This window comes from Notechis scutatus, chromosome 4, assembly GCF_049901735.1.
Source record: "Notechis scutatus isolate UNSWTSFEM ecotype Mainland chromosome 4, rNotScu1.2, whole genome shotgun sequence".
NCBI lineage: Eukaryota > Metazoa > Chordata > Lepidosauria > Squamata > Elapidae > Notechis > Notechis scutatus.
In genome coordinates this window covers 38240301-38261377 of record NC_142012.1, presented here as the reverse complement: position 1 = coordinate 38261377, position 21077 = coordinate 38240301, and the positions used below count along the sequence as shown (strand labels likewise).

Here is a 21077-nt window from a genome sequence, read left to right as displayed (position 1 = left end):
AGGATTTGTTTTTCAATTTTTGTCTAGAAATATTCCATACATCTCATCATAATAGATACAAATACAAGATGATCAACACCATCGTTTCAATCCTGAATTTTTTTCTGGAAGCAAACTGGAAATAATAAAGCTGCATTTTGGTATGGGCATGATTCAGCATTCCAATCTGAAAAAGTGGCACAATACTTGCTATAACAGTATTGGGCATTTTTCAAGACAAGTACCATTTTGGATATAACAGTGTCATTATTATATGATATATAGTTAAATCTAAGCATAGTTTACACAGACAAAATGTCAGCTCAATATAAACAAATGCATGTATGTGCATATATGTATGGGTGCAGTGATGGGATTCAATTTTTTTTACTACCGGTTCTGTGGGCGTGGCTTGGTGGGCATGGCAGGGGAAGGATACTGTAAAATCTCCAGTCAGAGGTTGTATTTGCTGGTTCACCAAACTACTCAAAATTTCTGCTACCGGTTCTCCAGAACTGGTCAGAACCTGCTGAGTACCACCTCTGCATGGGTATATTTGTATATTATTACTTGGGATTATATTTTTATCTATATTTTATTGTGTTTTTATTGATTGAGTATTGGTGATGAATGCTGCCCTGATCATTTGTCACTGTGTGATGAATAAAGTGGAGATACAGAAATGAAAAATAAATAAATAATGATGTAAGATTCTTGTAGTTTTATCAGTGAAAGGATTTTTAAAAAAGTTTCTCTGTTGCATTTGGCATTTGTATTACTCTGACATCTAAACCTTGTGCATTTAAATGGAATTGAACTTCTATTAATGCCACAATTAATAATCTGGAAAAGGAAGCAGGAGGAGAAAAAAAGAAGGGTGGTGAGGATAAAAAGTTGCAAGTTAGTCTTCTCCACTTTCAGTTTAAGGCAGCAAGAATATTCTAATCTGGAAATCCCAGAAAAACATTTGGAAAGCCAAAAATAAAGTAGAGAACCCAAAGACATATTATGCAAAGTGAACCAAAGTCAAAAACCAAACCTGGAAAAATATGGAGGTACATAGGGAAAATTTGAGGGTGAACAGCCATTTACCTGTCTTATCTGTTGCATTTGGCATTTGTATTACTCTGACATCTAAGCCTTGTGCATTTAACTAGAGTTGAAATACACAGTACATAGAAATCATTGTACAAATCATTCCCTGTATCACATCCAAATATTTACATCTGAATAAAATGGCAATGGAATTAAAATCAAAATAAGAATACAACATCCTCTTATTTATAAAAAAAAAATACAAATCCTGTTATTGATGCTGAAAATAGAAGCACAACATGGTTGTTTCTTAACCTTAAAGGTTTTAATAGCCAAAACCAAACATACATAGAGCAGTATTAATTGGATTGTATATGACAGTGCTGTCATCTTTTAAAAGGCCAATTTCATTCCTATCTTTGACATCAGTTTAGCAGCATATTTTTCCAACAGAGGACAAAGATAAAATTGACACTAAAATGTTTAAGATTATTAATGCATGCAGGTTTATGACAGAGTCCACTAGATACATTGTTTGAAAGATAATTCTTTACCTTTTTGACTTCGTATTTAATAGCCAGTTTGACACGACTCAGTGAAGCCCTGTGCCTCTGAATTTCAACTGGCTCTGCTTCCAAATCTCCATTTAGAATGGCTTCCACCTCTTCAGAATCCCGACAGAGATCAAGGACACCAACAACAAAGTCCTTGCATTGCATAGACAACTTACGGTAATCATTCTAGAAGACAGAAATAAAACAGCTTCTGAGCCTTTAAGTCACACACAAGCATTGCCCTAAATAATTTAATGGTTATCTATCTTCCTAACTTGGACATATTTTCATAAGAGTTAGATTACATGTTTATAAATGATACCTTGCCTGCCTTTTTCATGTTATTTAAATGATATTTTACAGTGCACAGAAATGCATACACATATGAGAGATAAGTAAGAAAGACATCTACGTGTAAAATAAATTATTTGTTAGTGGAAAAACTTCAATAATTGCAAAAGAATGATATTTCGGTAGATGTGAGAGATTATGGCACATACAGTGATGGAAGATTTTTTGGAAAAATAAACATGGCTTCAGCCCTGTAAGGATTTTTAGCTTAAAAGTTTATATTGTAAATCAAATATTAAGGAAAGCAAGACAGGCATGACAGGTTCAAAATGTCCATTGTAAAGCCTGTACATTCAATGATGAATCACTATAACCAGGTGAAGATTCTTAATAGCAGCTTTCAGCGTACTGCATACTGCAGAAATACACTTTAATAAATCCAACTATAACACAGTCATGTATTAAAAGATGTGTTAAAGATGATTAGGGGACTGGAGGATAAAACATATGAAGAACAGTCACAGGAATTGGATATGCCCAGTTTAATGAAAAGAAGAATTAGGGCTATATGGTAGCAGTGTTCCAATACCTAAGAGACTGCCACAAAGAAGAGGGGATCAACCTGTTCCCCAAAGGCCCAGATGGCAGGACAAGAAGCAATGAATGGAAACTATCAAGGAGAGAACCAACCTAGAACTAAGGGAAAATGTCCTCACAGTTAAAACAATCAGTGGCACAGTTTGCCTCCAGAAGTTCTGGGTGTTCCAATAATGGAGGTTTTTAAGAAGAAATTGGACAACCATTTGTCTGAAATGGTACAGGGCCTCCTGTTTGAGCAGGGAATTGGACTAGAAGACCTCCAAGGTCCCTTCCAACTGTGTTATTCTGTTAAATGGGGAAACCATGACTTTGACAATGTACTGTATATCTTCGTGTAGTGTTTCTTCACTTTAAAACTTTAAGATGGTTAAAAGTAAAGGTAAATGTTTCCCTTTCCAGTCATGCCCGACTCTAGGAAATAGTGCTCATCTCCATTCCTTAACAGAGAGAGCCAGTATCATGGAAAGACATTTCCGTGGCAATGTGGCCAGCATGACTATAAGCTGAGGAACATGAAATGCTGTTACCTTCCCACCAAAGTGGTATCTATTTATTTACTGATATTTGCATGCTTTCAAACTGCCAGGTGGGCAGGAGCTGGGGGCAAGTAACAGGAGCTCATCCCATCAGGCAGCACTCAGGTCTGGAACCCAGGCTGTTAGCTTTCCAGCTGATAAGCTCGGTGTGTTTAGCTGCTGAGGCATCGCACCACTGTAAGTTTGGTTACAGAAGACCAAGTATTATCTCTACAGAAGGTTGAAGATTAAATTAAGACATTAATACCACCCCCTCCTCCAAAAGGATTAAAATAACCAGATCAGTTCAAAATGTCCAGTACAACTTTGTGTTCAACAATTGTTTCACTTTATGCACTCTTAACTGCTTTAGTTATATTCCCCAATATTAGCTCATACACTTGGCAAGAGGAGAAACCTGGCAATGAATCAGCTTGCAAACTCATCTCAGGCTAAAGTGCTGTGGTCAGCTCTACATAGCCTTATTTGTCATAAGTTATAAAGCTCTAAGTGATCGATTGCAGGAACTGAGTCTTTAAGGAAAACTCATGGCTGTCAGGTCTGGTTTAATTTTTGGATTCCCCCCCCCCCTCCCATTTGTTCCGTATTTGCAGCATTCTATAATATCTTACTAGATAAAGGGTTTGATAAAACTCAACAGTTTACACTTCTGTTTCATTCTGGATGATGTTAAATATATTGCCCAACTGTAAATTTTAGATGTTTGTATAATTTACAGTCACTCTGGCTTATTATGAGAAGTTAAGGCTAGAGGAGAAACCATTTTCACAAGTGTTGCATGAAGTTACAGAAATAAAATGGATAAATAGCAATAGCACTTAGAATTATATACTGCTTCACAGTGATTTACAACCCTCTTTAAGCATATTGCCTGACTCAGGCAACAATCTGGGTCCTCATTTTACGGAGCTTGGAAGGATGGAAAACTGAGTCAACCTTGAGCTGGTCAGGATCAAAGGAAATAAACTCCTGACAATGTGAGCAAAGTTAGCCTGCAACACTGCATTTTAACCACTGCGCCACCACGAGTTTTCATTCTATAAATGAGGTAAAGAAAGCCCCCCCAAAGCAGCGTTGGATAGAGAGAACATCCACGTGATAGCTACTTGGAAAACACAGCTGATTCAGAATGCAGTAAGGCAAGTACTTGTAGCCATGCCTCAGTATGCCAATGGGACACCTTTACTTTGCTGGTTGCACTGGTTACCAACTGTCTACCAGGTGTGATTCAAGGTGCTGATTCTCCGTTATAAAGCCTTTCATTGATTACAACAATAGATATTCATAGGACCATTTTTCTCCAATCATTTCTTCCCGTTCTGTAAGATAGGTTGACATGATTCAGTCCCATCAATAAAAATCTTATGGGACCCCAAAGGCATGTCTTCTCTGTTGTCATTCCTGCACTCTGGATAGCATTCTTGGAAATCCCTATAATTCCAGCCATGTTCTTTATGATAGGTTTAAAAACCTGGCTTTTCTAGCAGGTCTAGCTCAGGTCAATTATAAATTTTAATTTTTAAAAAATGTGTCTGATATGATTATGATTTTATGCTTAGCGTCTCCTTGAATTACTAGCTATCAGGCAGACTAATAAAATGGAAAAATAATGAATGATTATGTGCTAGGCTTAGTAACAGCAGCATATTTTATTTCTAACAAAACAAATGATTTTCTTAACATTGTTCCTTAATATTCCTTAATTCTTTAAAAGTATTTAAAGAACAAAGGCCTGTTCTCTGTTCTTATATTATTTAACTGAGTATAGCCTGCAGCTTTCCTTTTAATGTATAATCATGAAATTACCTATAGCTTTTTTAGATTAAAGAATTTTATTCTAGATCTGTTTTCAAATGAGTTTTAATCTTTTAAAAATATTTTAATCTTAGTAACTTAAGGTGCTGTATTAAATCTTGCATTTCTTAATATTTTTCACTTCTTGCTCTGAATCTAAGCTTTTAAATGGCAGAAAAATACATGCATTGCTTCTAAAGAGTTAATAGCACCAAAATAATTTGGACTTATTTCCAAGAAAGTAGAATTTGAAAAAATAAAATAAAACAAAGTCGCAAATATTAGCTCATTCATTTTATTACAATCACATCCAGAATCTTTTTGACATCTCTGAATCCTGCAGCATTTCATTCTGAACATGCCCTAAACACTGTTTAAATTATGTTTAAATATATCTGAAAAAGCCAGATCCCACTGAAATCAGGAGTGAATCTCATTATAGTTGCTACCTGGACAGTAATCCCCCTACATATTACTGTGTTTGATAGGGAGAGAGAAACAGAACAATACAGCAGTCACCTTTGTGCTTAATGTTTAATGATGCTTTTTATTGAAATTTCAACTAATCTTAGAATTTTAATGCTATATTGCCATTCATGTCTTAATTGTGATTTATCTGTACATTGCAATGGGCACTTGCAAGCTATAACTTAGTTAGAGGTATATAAGACACTATGGTTGGGTTTATATATTGCATTGAGACATACAATAAATGTAATTGCTTTCTTTTCATATAGGATGCTGTCTAAGCCTACCCACTGAACGAGGAAAACATTTTCACAGTGTTGAAACAAAAAGGAGTTTCCACCATAGCGGATGTATTCCACCACTATGAGGATGTATCTTTCAGTGCAGCCCACAAATGAATGCCAAACAGATTGAGATAATAAAAAGACATGGAAAAGGAATGGTGTTCTTGTACATACTGAAAAGCTAAGCTGAACCTGGCTCTCCAATATATATGAGAAAGTTCTAATAATAACCACAGCAGTAAACAAGAATGTAGGAGATCTGAAGCTGTTGAAATGACAATTAAGTATGATCTTACAGTTCCGCCTACTTACATATATGTCATTATATCTAAAGTAGTACAAAGGTTTCTTTGCACCATAGCTGCTAAATCAAAGCCACATGATTTAAACTGCCCAGAAATTACTATGCCAAAATAAAGATGCCAGAATATGTAACATGTATTACCATAGATTCTATACATACCTTGCTAAGTTCCACAATAGGAGCCTAGTATCAACTCTCAATTGAGCAATTACATAAAGCAAGGATCTTTGTAAAATGGCTAATACATTTTAAAATTACTTTGCAAATAATATACTAAGAAGGCTCACCTACAAGGCCTATAGAAATTTAGAGTAGATTGGTTAAATTGCTATCAACAGTGACAATTTATTTCTAACTGTTACGTTGTTATCATGTTCCTATAGCAATGGATCTAGAAACTGAGACCAACCACTTCTCCTTCACTTAGAAAATGGTTTGAAAGCTGCTTCAAAGGGCTTGCCACTGAGTTGGATCTGTTTTAACTAAAATATATAACAGGTCAACAAAAAGCCATTGCATTAGATTTAGGCATTTCATAGCACACAGGAAAGCTGTATTCACCCTAGCAAGAGAAAGAGAACACAGGAAGAAAATGTAATGCTCTACCACTGACATGCTTGGTTTTTTTTTCCAGCAAAAGACTCAGCCAAGAGCCTTATTTTATTTATTTAGTTTGTATCATTTATACCAGGGGTCCCCAACCACCGGGCCCCGGACCGGTACCGGTCCGTGGATCATTTTGTACCGGTCCGCAAAGAATGAAAGTAGGGCCTACTTTGCTTGGGCGCCGCCATCTTGTTTCGATGGCGCTTGAGAAAGTGCTTCCGGGTGAGCTTGTCGGTTGTCGGTTGGAAAGCGGCGTTTGGGTGCTGAAGGAATCCTCGTGCCTTAGTTTTGTCGAAGGGGGGAGGCGGTTTCGAACGAAGAGCCGTCCCGATGGCAGTGGAGTCTCGCGTTACTCAGGAGGAGATTAAGAAAGAGCCCAAAAAGCCCGTCAACCGCGAGAAGGTACAAAGGAGGAGTTGAAGGTGGCGGGGAGAAGCGGGGGACAGCTGACTGGCCGGTCACTCGGCTCACCTTGCCTTGGTCGTGCGTGTTGATGCCGGTACCGGTCCGTGGATCATTTTGTACCGGGCCGCAAAGAATGAATAATCGTGAAACTGGTCCCTGGTACAAAAAAGGTTGGGGACCACTGATTTATACAGCCATCTCCCACAGCTTACTTGGGCTCTGGGCAGCTTACAAGATTGAAAACAAACTTTCTATGTCAGTTAGCATCTGCAGTATATGAAACTGCTGTTGCTTTATAGTCATTATAGTTTTAAAAATTAGCCTTGCTAAGCACAATATAGGGTGAGAAAGGAATGATAAAAGCCAATTAAAATGTACAGTTAATTAGTACAAGAGTATGAAGCAAATTAAATTCTCCCTATCCCTAATTGATTCTGCTTCTTGATTAGAGCTCTCTCAGTAATTGCTCTTTTCCATAGCTCTCGTAAATTTAAGTTCTAATAATCACAAGAAATACCCTAATGGATAGTTACCGCTATGCTTCATTTTTGTACAGTAGGAACAACTTGCAGGTTACTACATCAACAAAAGATCAAAACTTCCGAAGGCTTTGTAAATATAATTAGCTTGCACTTGACTGAACTGGATTCAAAATATGACATTTCTATGTCACAGTCAGTCGGCAAATAATTACTGCATTCATATAGCAGTCTAAGCATTACTTTAAACTATGGATTGTTCATTCAGCTAAAATAATTGGATTCACTATCCATTCATGTCAAACCAGAATGGCCAGGTTCACATATTACAAACAAACCTTGTTTGAACCCATTTTTTAAAATTTTCTTCCCATATGAGATGACAAATAGCATATTTCTTCTAAAAAATTGTTTTGTTCAATTTCATTTAATAAATTATCCATTTTTATTTCTTCAACTGAAGAAATAAAGAAAAGAAGAAAACCTGCTTTATTTGAATCGCAGTAACAGAACATGGGTTGTCAAAAACAGATCATGCCAAAAAAATCTTATCTCATTTTTTGACAAAATTAATAGACCAGCTAAATGCTGTGGACATACCGGTAATATACTTGTATTTGAATAAGGCATTTGACAAAGTAAACCACTACCTATTTCTAGATAAGTTAGAAAAATGTGGGATATGCCGCATCACCACCAGCTGGATTTGTAACTGGCTGATAAATCACATTCAACATGTAACCCCTAATGGAGCTACATCTACATGGAGGGAAGTGTGCAATGGGTTACCTCAAGATTCTGTCTTAGGACCAGTACTCTTCAACATCTTCATAAATGAATTAGAAGAGGGAATAGAGGGAAACTCACCAAATTTGCAGACAACACCAAGCTGGCAGGAATAGTCAACACCTCAGAGGCAGAAGTGGTATTCAGCAGGTTCTGACCATTTCTGGAGAACCGGTAGCAGAAATTTTGAGTAGTTTGGAGAATTGGCAAATACCTCAATGACTAGAGATTTTACAGTATCCTTCTCCTGCCACACCTACCAAGCCACATCCACAGAACTGGTAGTAAAAAAACTTTGAATCCCACTACTGCTCAGAAGATAGGCTCAAGATCCAGAAGGATCTCAACAGAGTTGAACATTGGGCCAAACAAAATGAAATGCAATGCTGAGGAAAATAAGATATTATACTGAGGCAAGAAAAACCAAACACACAACTATAGAATAGGTGGCTTTTTTGGTGGCTGCAGCACACTGCTGACTCAGTAGCAGTAACTGCAAGAGGGATCTAGGAGTGCTACTGGACAACCACTTAAATATAAGCCAGCAGTGTGCTACACCCGCCAAAACAACCCAATTAATACAGGGATATAATCAAGATCACACAAAGTGTTAGTACCACTTCATAATGCCTTGGCAAGACCACACTTGGAATACTACGTCCAGTTATGGTCGCCACAATATAAAAAAAGATGTTGAGACTCTAGAAAGAGTGCAGAAAAGAACACTAAAGGTATTAGGGGATTGGAAGCTGAAACATATGAAGAATGGTTGCAGGAATTAGGTATGTGTAGTCTAATGAAAAGAAGGTCTAGAGGTGACATGATAGCAGTGTTCCAATATTTGAGGGATGCCATAAAGAAGAGGGGGTCAACATATTTTTCCGACGACCCTGAAGGCAGCAATAGATGGGAAATCAAGGAAAGAAGAAACCTAGAAGTAAGAAATATCCTGACAGTGAGAATAATTAACTAGTGGAATGGTTTGCCTCCAGAAATTGTGGCTGTTCCATCACTGGAGGTTTTTAAGGAGAGATTGGATAGTAATTTGTCTGAAATGGTATAGGGTCTCCTGCTTGAAGAGGGGGTTGGACTAGAAAACCTCCAAGTTCCCTTCCAACTCTGTTATTCTGTGAAGAACTTAATCTCAGAAAACTTTGTTTTAAATGTCACTATCACTGAGACAATCACTGCCAGGAGAAATATCTGCAGGGGTGTCAAAAAAAGTCAACATGGTTCATGGTTCATTCAATCATAGCTACCGTTTGCCGGCGTATAAGGCGACTGGGCGTATAAGGCGAGCCCCAACATTTCTACTCAAAATATAGTTTTTGTTATATACTCGCAGTATAAGGCAGCCCCCCACTTGGAGGCATGCTTTTCAAGGCAAAAAAGTCATCTCATACGCCGGCAAATACGGTAAGTTGTAACACTTGGGGTATTCTGGATATAATTCTTGATTGACACCCCCAACCCCTTTCCCCCAAACTTACAAAGCCACCAAAATGCTTTAGAGAGGCAGCTTCGCCTTTCTCAGGCTGGCACTCAATTCCTCTCCCTTTCTTTGTGACAGCCCCGCGTGCGTGCCATCGGGACTCAAGGGTGGGGGATGGACAGCTGCCAACTCTCTCTCTCTCTCTCTCTGTGTGTGTGTGTGTGTGTGTGTGTGTGTGTGGTGTGGAGGGTAATTCCGGCTATCTCTGGCCTCCGCTCGGTTTTAAAGTCGCTTGGCCGGTTCCCAAAAGCGCGCGCGCTGGCCGAGAGACGCGGCGCCGGGTGGAAGCTCCGGTGCAGGGGAGGCAGATCTTTCTCTCTTAAGCGGGGGGGAGGAGGGGACAAGAGGAGGGACGGGACGGGACAGGGGGCGGGAGGAGGGCGCTCGCCTTCTTCCACCGCCCACCGGACCCTTTTCTTCCCAAGGGGACCCTGGAAAGCAGCTCGGGAGCCGGGTGGCCCTGCCCAGCGGGGTCCCATCAGAACTTCCTGAGGACACCCCCGCCCCAAGCACAGCCCTCCCGGTCTTTCAAAGAGGGAGGAGAAGCGGGAGGAGCAAATTGCCGCCCCGCCCCGCTGCCCAGAAGGAGGGGCGCCACAGTCCCCCCACCTTCTCCCCCACTCCCCGGGCCATTACGCGGCTCGGGGCTGGCTGGGCGAGCGGCCCGCCAGAGACCTCTCCGCTCCACCCCCACCCCACCTCCAGATTGGCCTCCGCAGCGCCCGAGCCGGGCGGAGGGTGGGTGGGTGGGTGGGAGGAGGAGGAAGAGAGACCGGCTGGGCTTGAAGGGCTTCGCAAGTTGCGGAGCTCCGCCCCGTCCTTTGCAGGACATGTTTTCGGCGAGCGACCCCCCACTTGGGGCTGTTTTTAGGCAAATTAGGTATGTCTCTTTTTCACATGCAGCACAATGAACATTCAAAAGAGCAAGGCCTCTCTGTCTTTGAGTCTTTGACTCCCTTTCTCACTAGGATTGAGGTTTTCAGGTTTTTAGCACTTCCTTCCAAAACTAGTTTTGTCATTCTAAGTATTGTCAGATAGTTAGAGGCTGGCAACAGTATCTAGACACATAAATTATCTAACAGAAAAGGCAGTTCCAAATCACATACAATAATGGATCACCTTAGCACAATAAAAAAAAACCTGCAAAGCTGTTATAAATTGACAACACTTCACTTGCCATATCGCAGAAAGGCCATCCATATATGCCTATTGTTCTATGTGGTTATAATTAAATCATATACAAAATTTTAAAATGAAATGATTAAACATCAAACTATTTAATCTGAATATAACAGCAGTCATACAAAACATCAGATCTGCAAATCGGTCAAGTTTTAATTTCACAGCAGTTGCCCCACATAATAAATATCTTTGAAACTAAACTGAACTGCCTAATATGGCTGGACTCTGATTTATTCATTTCTGTGTTTTAAGGCAGTCCAATAAACATATGCAATGAACACCAATTTTTGCTCCTGCATCATCCCACAAATACATACTCGTACACAAGTCAACGTGTATTTTCTTCACAGCTCTCTAGGCTTGGAACAGTTTCACACATTAATGAGTCTTCTGCCTTCTCATAATAATTTAAGGGAACGTTAATTTAAAAAGTGTAATTAACAGTGACCCTGAAAAACCCCAATGAAATGTTTGTTACCGTTGGAAGGATGTGTCATTTGTATAAACTAATTTTGTTCCCAATCTGTCTTTCCTGACCCATTTTTTTTTGTTTTTCAGTAAATGAAGATTTTCAGGGGGTAGAATTCTTATTTTATATATTAGTAGATATGGAATCTGAACAAATCCTTACAAAAAAGGAGCCAAATAAATAATGAAGGAAAACAAATCCAGAAAAATAATATAACCAGCATTTTGTGATATTAAAATATATAAACATGGGGGGGGGAAATGAAAAGTAGAACAATTATAAATTTTAAACAAATTTTAATAGAATCATGAAACTGTAATATATTTCTATTATCCCAGTGACCATAATATTATTTAGATGGGAAAATGATAAAGGCATTCAGAATTCTTATAATATAAACTATAATGATCAAAACATTAAGGTTTGAATGGGCATAAGAAAACTCATTTATTTGCATACTAGAGCTCAACACAATTGACAAAGCATTTCCTCTTATTTCCCTTACAACAGGAGTGCCAAACTCGAGTCGTCATGACATTGTCACATGACGTATCATGACTTTTCCCCCCCTTCGCTAAACCTGGAGTGGGCATGGCCAGCGCTTGATGCATCAGCTTGCAGGCCATGAGTTTGACACCCCTGCCTTACAACAACCACTTTGCAATGTAGATTGGGCTGCACTAAAGTCACCCAGGGGCTTTTATGTTTATGGGTGGATTTGAACCTGGGACTCTTAGGTACCCAAGTCCAACACTTCACTTTAGGTCATTTAGGACCTAAATTTTTGATTTTGATTTTCAGAGAGCTCATTTTTCATTATTTTATTTTGTGCCAACCAAGCTAAGCACCATGTTTTCATTTCAAGAAAAGCTATTTTTCAAAGGAACCTTACATCATAATAGCAACACAAGTAGGATTAGATAAGACTTGAGTCTTGGGTGTTTGGCAACTTCCAGTATCTGTACTCTTCTTCACTTTACTTTAAAAAAAACCTGCAACTAGCATGCTAAAAAGCAAAACACCAAACTCATCTATCCAGGTTAAAAACAATGCTTCTTCTCCTGCACATACATCAAGGGCATTCTAAGAACATTAGAATGTTTGGGGGCTTCAGTCCATTGTTTGATTTAGAAACCTCACCACTTACCATGAGAAAAAAGAATTCTGGTGCAAGCACCCTAGAGTAGAATTTAACAATCAGTAGGAAGCAGCCATACCAGCTTAAAATTTGGTAAATTGGGAGCTGTTTGATTCAGAAAGCCCAGCATAGCTCTCATTTTATACAAGGTTCTCAAATTCATTGGCTCATAGAGAGCAAGGGCCTTCAGATAAAGTACAGAAAAATAATGTAAAGTCAGAATAGTGTAAATCCAAAAAGAGAGAAAGGATGAAAAGAGACTTACCTTGAATTCTTTTTCAATATTAGCCAGTTTGGCAAGCTCATTGCTAAGTTCTAGAGCAGTGAGGACTGGATCTTCACTAGACAAGGACAGATAGGCTGGACTGGCCAATCCTTTGTATGCATTTATTCTTGATCTAGAATGACTAAAAGAATCTATCTTCTGTTTCTCAGTGCAATCATTGCACTTACAGAAATAATCATGGGGCCTCTCTATCCTTGCCCCTTTCATTAGCAGCATGTGTACCACCTCATACTTCTGACAATGAGCAGCTAAAATGATGGGTGTGATGTCTGGGGAGAAGCGAGTGCCATCTTCATCATAGGAATAAAAGTCATCATCTTGGAGTTCCTGCTCACAGGGGCTCAGAGTCAGCCGCTTACTAGCTGCAAACCCAGGATGATTCAAGATTGCTTCCACAATCCGGATATATCCTTTGCTGATTGCAAGTAACAAAGCATCTCCAATTCGTGCCAGATTCTCCTTCTTTAACAAAAGTTCTGTCACTTCAAGATGTTCATTTCCTACAGCAAGCTGCAAGGCATTTTGGCCCATATAGTCAACGCAATTCACATTTAATGTTTTTGACTCTTCCAACATTTTGCGCACCACAGGAATGTTCCCATATTCTGCAGCATCCAGAAAACGTTCTTCTTCAGCTGTGAGGCTTGTGCCCCTGTCATTAAACATAAAAGCTGGACCTCTAATGGCTTGCCGTCTTCCCTTTTCTCTCATCATAGTCATTTGTCTCAAAGAAGGGCTTCCATCAATGAACCTACTGACCAAAAACAGTCGTTATGGAAATTTCTCATGGCAGCATCTCTACAGAATCTAAACCAGCTTCCCAAAATCAGCTCCTTTACCCAATTATCTACTGTTCACACTTTATTTTGACAGTTGGTCACCTCTAAATAATATTTCATTGCAGTGGTAATTACTTTAAGATCCTGCATAAATAAAAGATCTACCAGAAATAATTGTCCAAAAGATCTATTCAGATAGACAAAAATATTCACATGTAGGATGTTCTTAAATGTAATTATACATATCACTCTCTCCCATTAGAATATTATATTTTCTCAAACAAGATTAAATTAGATATTTTAGGAAATCGGTGGTATTATATCCACTATGGTGGTCATAATTAGTTTATTTGTCAGAAATAACACAGTTTCATAATTCTGTCAATTAGTTTTAACATTTCTATTCTGTAGTATTTTTATCTGTGTTTATATTTGTGCTTTGTAACATACTACTGTGTATTAGTTGCATAAAATGTTGGTTAGTGACAGAATTACAGTTTGAATTTATTTATTTTTACCAAATGATGTATCATTGTTACTTGACTCCAAATACAAAATATTTAAGACACAAATATTAATGAAATCTGAAGCTTTTCTTTTAGGTATTATGGACAAACCAATCAAAAAACAGTTTGGGACACTATTGATGACTGCTGCAAGGATTGTATATGCTAAACATTGGAGGGGAGGGATATTGACTGTTGAAGAGTGGATTTTAAAATTGTCTAAATTAGCAGAGATGGCAAAACTAACTGCTTTGATTAGAGACAACAGATTAGGCAGCTTTATAACAGACTGGAAGCCGTTTGTGAATTTGCTACATGCTAAAAATACAATGTCAGATGGTGAAGAGAGGGATAGAAGATTAGTGTAATATTTGGGATAACTTATTGATTGTTGTTTTTTTCTTTTACATATATATTGTGATTAGATGTTGTGTCAATTTGATTATTAGGCAGATTTCCACATCTGGGATATTTGTATATTTAATATAGAATTTTGCTAAAGATAGATGGGAAAGTTTATAACTATTTGTAGACCTGTTACATAAGGGGAGAAAAACATATTAGATTTTTAAATTTTATTTTTCAGCAACCAGACAGGGTAACTTTCTAACTGAATATTTTTAAAGAGACTAAAAAATTGAATCTACGGTGCTATTTATAGCATTTCTCTCCTTTTGAAGTGAAAACATGAAAATACAATTCTCAAACTGTCATACATCACCAAACAAAACTAACATATTACAAAACAGGACATCCAATTTTCATTCTGCTACAATCAAAAGATTCTTAACAGTATATAAGACACGACTTCCTGGAGATTGAGAATTTCCCTGAGGATGGACTCCAGGATGAGTCCAAAAGTTTGGAATTACAAATCTCTGATCCTGGTGACTCAGATTGGATTTTACAGTATATAAGATACTTAGAGGACCCATGACAAATAACATTTAAATTGTCTAGGTTAAAATAAATAATAAGAACAAAGAACATATTTACACATTAAATTCCAATCAGTCATAAAATGGCTTCCTTTTAATTCAGTGGAGGAAATCCAGCTTCTCTCTCTTCCAGAAGGTCAGGAAAGTTCCACCTCATGGAGTAAGATGATACACAGCAGAGGATGACTGCCTAGCCTTAGTCCTTGTCACATCACAGAAGTGATAGCCCACCAGCATTTTTTCTTACATACATAAAAACTTAAAATATTTTGCGATGGACAGAATGTTTTACAGTAAAAGTATTTTCATTTACCCCAGTTTAAAATCATCACAAAGGGCATAAAAAGATGTAATAGCACTCAAGCTGCTTCAAGTATGAAAAAGTTTTTCATCAGAGGAAAATCTTTAATTTGCTCTCTGACAGATAATACTGTATGATGCTTGCTGCCTGAGTAGTAAATCTGTTAGGTATTCCTTCTGTTCTCATGGATTATTTTATTATTATTACTATTATTACTATCATTATTATTCAGACTCAATTCTAAACTGACCAAAGCCTTCCTTTTAATGACTTCCAGTAGAAAGAGACTCACATTTAAATTACATATGTATAACCTTTACTGAAAGTTTAATAAAATTAACTTATGGAAACAGGAACTGTAACTTTGTTGGAAATAAATGGCAATTATCCAGCATCATTACTTTTTTATGATGGTATGAAATTTTATGCATCAAGCCAGGAGCACTTCCACTTTGTAGTCATGTATCTTTCTGCATGGTTCCTTAACTAAGCATTACTGCACATCAAAGGTGGAAAACATCTTCCGCCTTGGGAAACCTTGAAAATACGAACAGTCTATGGCAAAGACTAGAAAGGGCTGTAATTTTAGTCCCCTCTGAGGTAATGATTCTGCTTGATTTTTCATCTATTCTGACACATTGTGGTGTATTCACCCACATTTACTTTCTTGAAAACTGACAAAAAAATTCTAATTTGGCAATTTGCCACTACGTTTTGGCAACATAATATCCAAGTAATTTGGGGCCAAAAAAATCAAAGAAAGAACTACAGCAGCTATGTACAGACTCTGGGCTGCTTATTCCAGATCCATGTTTTTTTATATGCCCTCAAGTTTATTTCACTGCTTTCTTCATTCTAACTATGTTGGCTGTCTAAAGAAATGTACTTTTTAAAAATTAAGTAATATGATTGTAATATTTTACTTTTGATAAAGGAACCACACACACAAATCTAACTTAACTTGCAAAATTACATAGCATAAAAGTATTGTATTTGCAAATATTTACATATATGGACTTTAAAAAAAATACATTAGTATTTGAAATGATAAATATATAAACTCTGTTCTGTTTTAAAGGTTAACCAATACAAATTTATTACTCTACCATGACTGCAATTCTGAAACCATTTCTTACTTATAAATACCTGCCAAACATATTTAATAGCACAATAATGCTACATTAATTAAATTGCTCTCAATTGTTGTAATTAAAACATTTAAGCAGGTTGATGCAACTTGACGTCCTCCAGATATGTTGGATACCATGAGGAATTATTGATTCTACTGACAGCATATTGAAATCCCACATTTCTTGTGGGTACTGAACTAGGAAATATCTTCAACCGCCCTTTTAAAAATCCACTTTGAAATAATGATCTTATCTTATTGAGTATAACTGTGAGATATTACTCTTAAATTAAATTAAATAACCCTTAACTGACAATAAAACTAAATCATTATATATAATTTGCCTCTGACTACCCATCACAAATAAAGAAAGGCTTGAGAAAACTATTGTCCTCAAGTCTTCTTGTAGTTCGGTATGGGGCATGATGTTGGATGAAACAGCTTTTAATATGTGTCAGGTTTATTCCTTTTTTGTCATTATACCAACTATCACATCCAATAAAGGTGTATCAGTTCTCCATCTGGGTTCCTTCTCAAAGAAAACCTGATAATTTTCGATAAAAGCCAATGCTAAAAAGTGCAGCAAATCCTGCAAAGGCATTTAAATACATGGTTTGATAGTAAAGAAATGTAATTCTGAAAATGAGTTAAAGGTCTCATCATTTTAGGGTGATTAATTGTTTATGAGAAACCTTCAACTTTGAGTTTAGTTTAGCTAAAAAATAGACTAGGAACTTTTAAATAAATTAGCAATATTAGTCTAATGCTGGCAATGGAAATATTTTTGGGGATTTGAGCCAGCTTTAGGATATCCTACAGCAGAAAGGATACAAGATGGTTTGTAGAATTCTTTTTACCGGAACGTTCTATGAAATACCAAATCATTAGAACCCAACATTGCTATGATTGCTCTTTTATATTTGGATGAGTATCACCATAAACACAATCACCCGGAATTTAATCACCACTTAATTGGTACTGCTTTTAGTATTATGCTTTGCCATACCAGCTTCATTACAAGTAGTACATGCTTCTAAGCACATGAACTGCAATCTAAGAAGCTTCCAAACTCCAGCCATCAATTTCTCAATACTTTAGAATACAAGACTAAATTAATTTGAAATAGTTCCAAGTTCTTGTTATATTAGGTTTTGAAATTCAGAGCATCATAATTATTGGCATTTTTATATGTTTGAAAATCTAAAATTGTCAGAAAAAGCCCCTCAATTTACCAACAACTCCAATTACTGAGCTCGCCTGTGGAACTATTGCACTATCAATTAACATAGATAGAAAAAAGAAATCAAAGAAACTTGCCACTGTCACCTGTCTTCTCCAACCCTTGATTGTTGTTTCTGTACATTTGTCTGATAAACCATCAAACAAAAATCCCTCTAAGAGAACAAGAGGAGATGTTGAGAGAAAATGAATGGTAAAAAATTCAAATGAAAAACCCTGGATAATGGAGCAGCAAATACACATTCAAAGGCCTTTTACAGCTGAGGTGGGAAGAGAGAAAGAGAAGAATGAAAAAAAAAATAGCAGTTATAAACAACTCATGGCAAACAGCAAGATAGAGGAATTTCCATGAACAAATCTAAATTTTTAAAAGGGAATGAACCTTTATTGTAAATGCTGCTTAATTCAAAGATAAAAATTTAAAGCTATGTACAGATACAGAGAGGCAGGAGATAAAGCAAGAATGCTGCCCCGAGTCATGCTTTTGGAGGGGAGGGAAGGGGCATACAAATATGATAGATAAATAAAAGAAAAAGAAATATTTTCCAAGAAAAGCCTATTATCCGATGGGCTGCAAAAATGTAGCAGAGTTTTCTGATGTAATAATAATTCCAAAAATAAGGACATCTCAAATGAAAAACTTTTCATCATTTGGGAATATGCTGATGAGGAAGAATGCAATGATCATGCAAAGGTTTTAAGTTGTGCAAATTGCCGGTAGGGAGGGGCATGTTGCTTTGTATGGAAAGAGATGAATAGAATGCCTCCAAAATGCAGTTCTGGAAGAAAACATTTGTAAGAAAGAGAGCTCCTGATTCTTTAAGGGACCATTCATACGGTAATGCAAAACAGTAAAGATAACTTATAAAAATCTACTAAATATTTGACTCTAATTTATTCCTGAGGACATACAGGAATATTCCTGAGGTTTGGGATACATAATTTTAACAACAGTACACATCAGATTATGAAACAAATTTCTAACTGGTATTCAGGCAGAGTCCCAATATCTCTGACATCTCTGACATAGTTTAGCACATCCTATGACATAGATTGAGAAGCAAGGATACCATCGCATCTCTTGTTAATCAGGATGAGACAGATGTCAGAAAATGCACTGCAGTAAACCGTCTTCAAGAAACTGAAATACAAAATACAAGCCTGAAATTAGTATTTGGAGGGGAATTCACCAGGATTCCTCAGGATTAAAGACCAGACTCTAACACTGGGAAAAGAGGATGAAGAGAAGAAAAAAGGATGACAATGTATAATTATAATTATTGTCAGCAGAAAAATATGGACGTGTCACTAACGCTTGACTATACTTGAAACAAACTTGACTATTAGTCCTCCTTCACATATAAATCATACCAGATGATCAATAATTTCATTGTGATTTTATGATTTTATTGATTACCTGGGATTTCTGAAGCACACACACACACACACACAACAATAATCATTACTTTTAAAAAACTATAATAATTAATGATAGTACCCTATCATGGTTCAGAACATTTAAAGCAATTCACCTGCCAGCTGCAGTAAGTTTTAAACCATTGCTTTTCTCTGAGAATATCATTACTGTATTAGTTAGATTAGAATAGTGTGTCAATGATCCCACAGTCAATCAGGATTTTAATCTGCAGCTTCCAGTTGACAGTTGTACTTTGGAGTGCTACCCTATCCCAGATCATTGCAATAATACCTAATGGGCTATGTATATTCCTTTTCTAATACTGTCAGAGAATAAATAGTTATTATAGTAGCTCTTAACATTAAAAACACAGTGTTATAGAAAAGCCGAACACCAATATATGGATGCAAGATCTCAGAAGAGCAACTGACCTAGTTGATCTATTAGGTTCCCATAGCTGGGGATAGTGCTTCAGAGGCTAGAATCCAGCACACGACTTCACTATATCTTAAAGTAATTGCTTTGCCTAACTGCAATCATTTTGGCAAATGACAAAGAGTGTCTGTCAGCTCACACTCTGCCCCAAAAAGCATGAAACCTCTCTACAAATTATAGGTAGTTCCTGATTTACAATAGTTCATTTAGTGACTGTTCCAAGTTATAACAGCACTGAAAAAAGTGACTTACAATACATTTACGACTGTTGCAGCATTGTCAAGCTCATGAGATCAAAATTTGGATGCTTGAAAACTGCATCCAGAGGTGGTATTCAGCAGGTTCTGACCAGTTCTGGAGAACCGGTAGCGGAAATTTTGAGTAGTTCGGAGAACCGGCAAATCCCACCTCTGACTGGAGGTTTTACAGTATCCTTCCCCTGCCACGCCCACCAAGCCACGCCCACAGAACCGTTAGTAAAAAAAAATTGAATCCAACCACTGACTGGGTCATATTTATGATGGCTGCAATGCCTTGGGTCACATGATCCCTTTTGTGACCTTCTGACAAAGAACGTCAATGGGGAAGCCAGATTCACTTAACAACCGTATTACTAACTTAACCACTGCAATGATTCACTTAACAACTGTAGCAAGATCGTAACACGGGACAAAAGTCATTTAACAAATGTCTCACTTAGCAACAGAAATTTTGGGCTCATTTGTGATTGTAAGTCAAGGACTCCCTGTATATGTCTACTTTACACTAAAGTAAACTATTATCTCTAGACATAAGTGTTGCAAATATGAATAGCAGCAGCAATCTGGCTGTCTTGCCACACAAGACTCTTTTAAACTAAAACACTATACTTCATACATATAAAAAAACCTCCCCATATGAGAATGGAGCTTCAGAAACACAGCTAATCATTAGTTATGCTGGCTAGGAACTGTAGCTTTTGTCATTTGTCAAAAGTACATTATTTCTATTTGAGTTGCTATCGTTTTTCTGGAAAAATGACTCCTTAAATGCTCTTTAAAATGACGATATAGAAAAGATTAGGACAGAAACCAACTTTTTAAAATCTAAGACACAACTGTGAAACAATATCTCCTTCCCATCCAACTATCTCCTTCCCATCCAAGTATCATCTTTAAATATTACAACTTTTCACGTACAAATGCCAGAATCTCATACAAGATTTTCTCTATTCTGTCTTTCTACACATTCATTTTTAAAAAAATCAATTTCATTTTGAAAATGAAAGCTGGTGCTTTGGTTGCAGTTGTCCATAGCCCCTGTTCCTTGGTGTCATCCTGCATGGAGGGCTTTTTAGGCAAAGTCACTGTTTTTTCTCATGTAGCTTTGCTGCTGTTCTCTTTTAGCCAACAAGGAAAGCATCTACTAATGAAGTCAGTGAAGAAGAAGAAGTGGGATGGATCTGATTTCAGGACATCACTGGAATTCTCAAGGCTGTTCTATTTGCATCTCCTCCCATATTTGGGCAGCTCTCAGTTTAAAATAATGTCAATGAAACAAAGATATAGAAAGGCAATTTAAGAGAAGTAGCCCCAGAGAGGACAGAGATACACGCTGCTGGGATTGGCATAATTAGATTGGGGTCAGTAAAATTAGCCAAAAATGA

The 21077-nt window shown here is 37.2% G+C and overlaps 1 protein-coding gene and 1 long non-coding RNA gene across 3 annotated transcripts in view; one reads left to right on the top strand and one right to left on the bottom strand.

Annotated features, from left to right (window-relative positions):
• The window catches only part of TRPC3 (transient receptor potential cation channel subfamily C member 3), a 48869-nt gene that overhangs the window by 22609 nt on the left and 5183 nt on the right, over positions 1–21077 (bottom strand). Inside the window, exons 2-3 of one of the 2 annotated variants that reach the window (XM_087963175.1) lie at positions 12668–13439; positions 1569–1754 (exon numbers count right to left, since the gene is read on the bottom strand). In XM_087963175.1, coding sequence (XP_087819301.1) covers positions 1569–1754; positions 12668–13439 — 958 coding nt within the window. Of the gene's footprint in view, positions 1–1568; positions 1755–12667; positions 13440–21077 lie in introns of those variants that run through there. The other variant, XM_026667056.2, reaches the window with a different exon arrangement.
• On the top strand, positions 1670–5697 carry LOC148130707 (uncharacterized). Its single transcript, XR_015749239.1, has 2 exons — positions 1670–1745; positions 5527–5697. It is a non-coding gene; the product is annotated as an uncharacterized LOC148130707 (long non-coding RNA).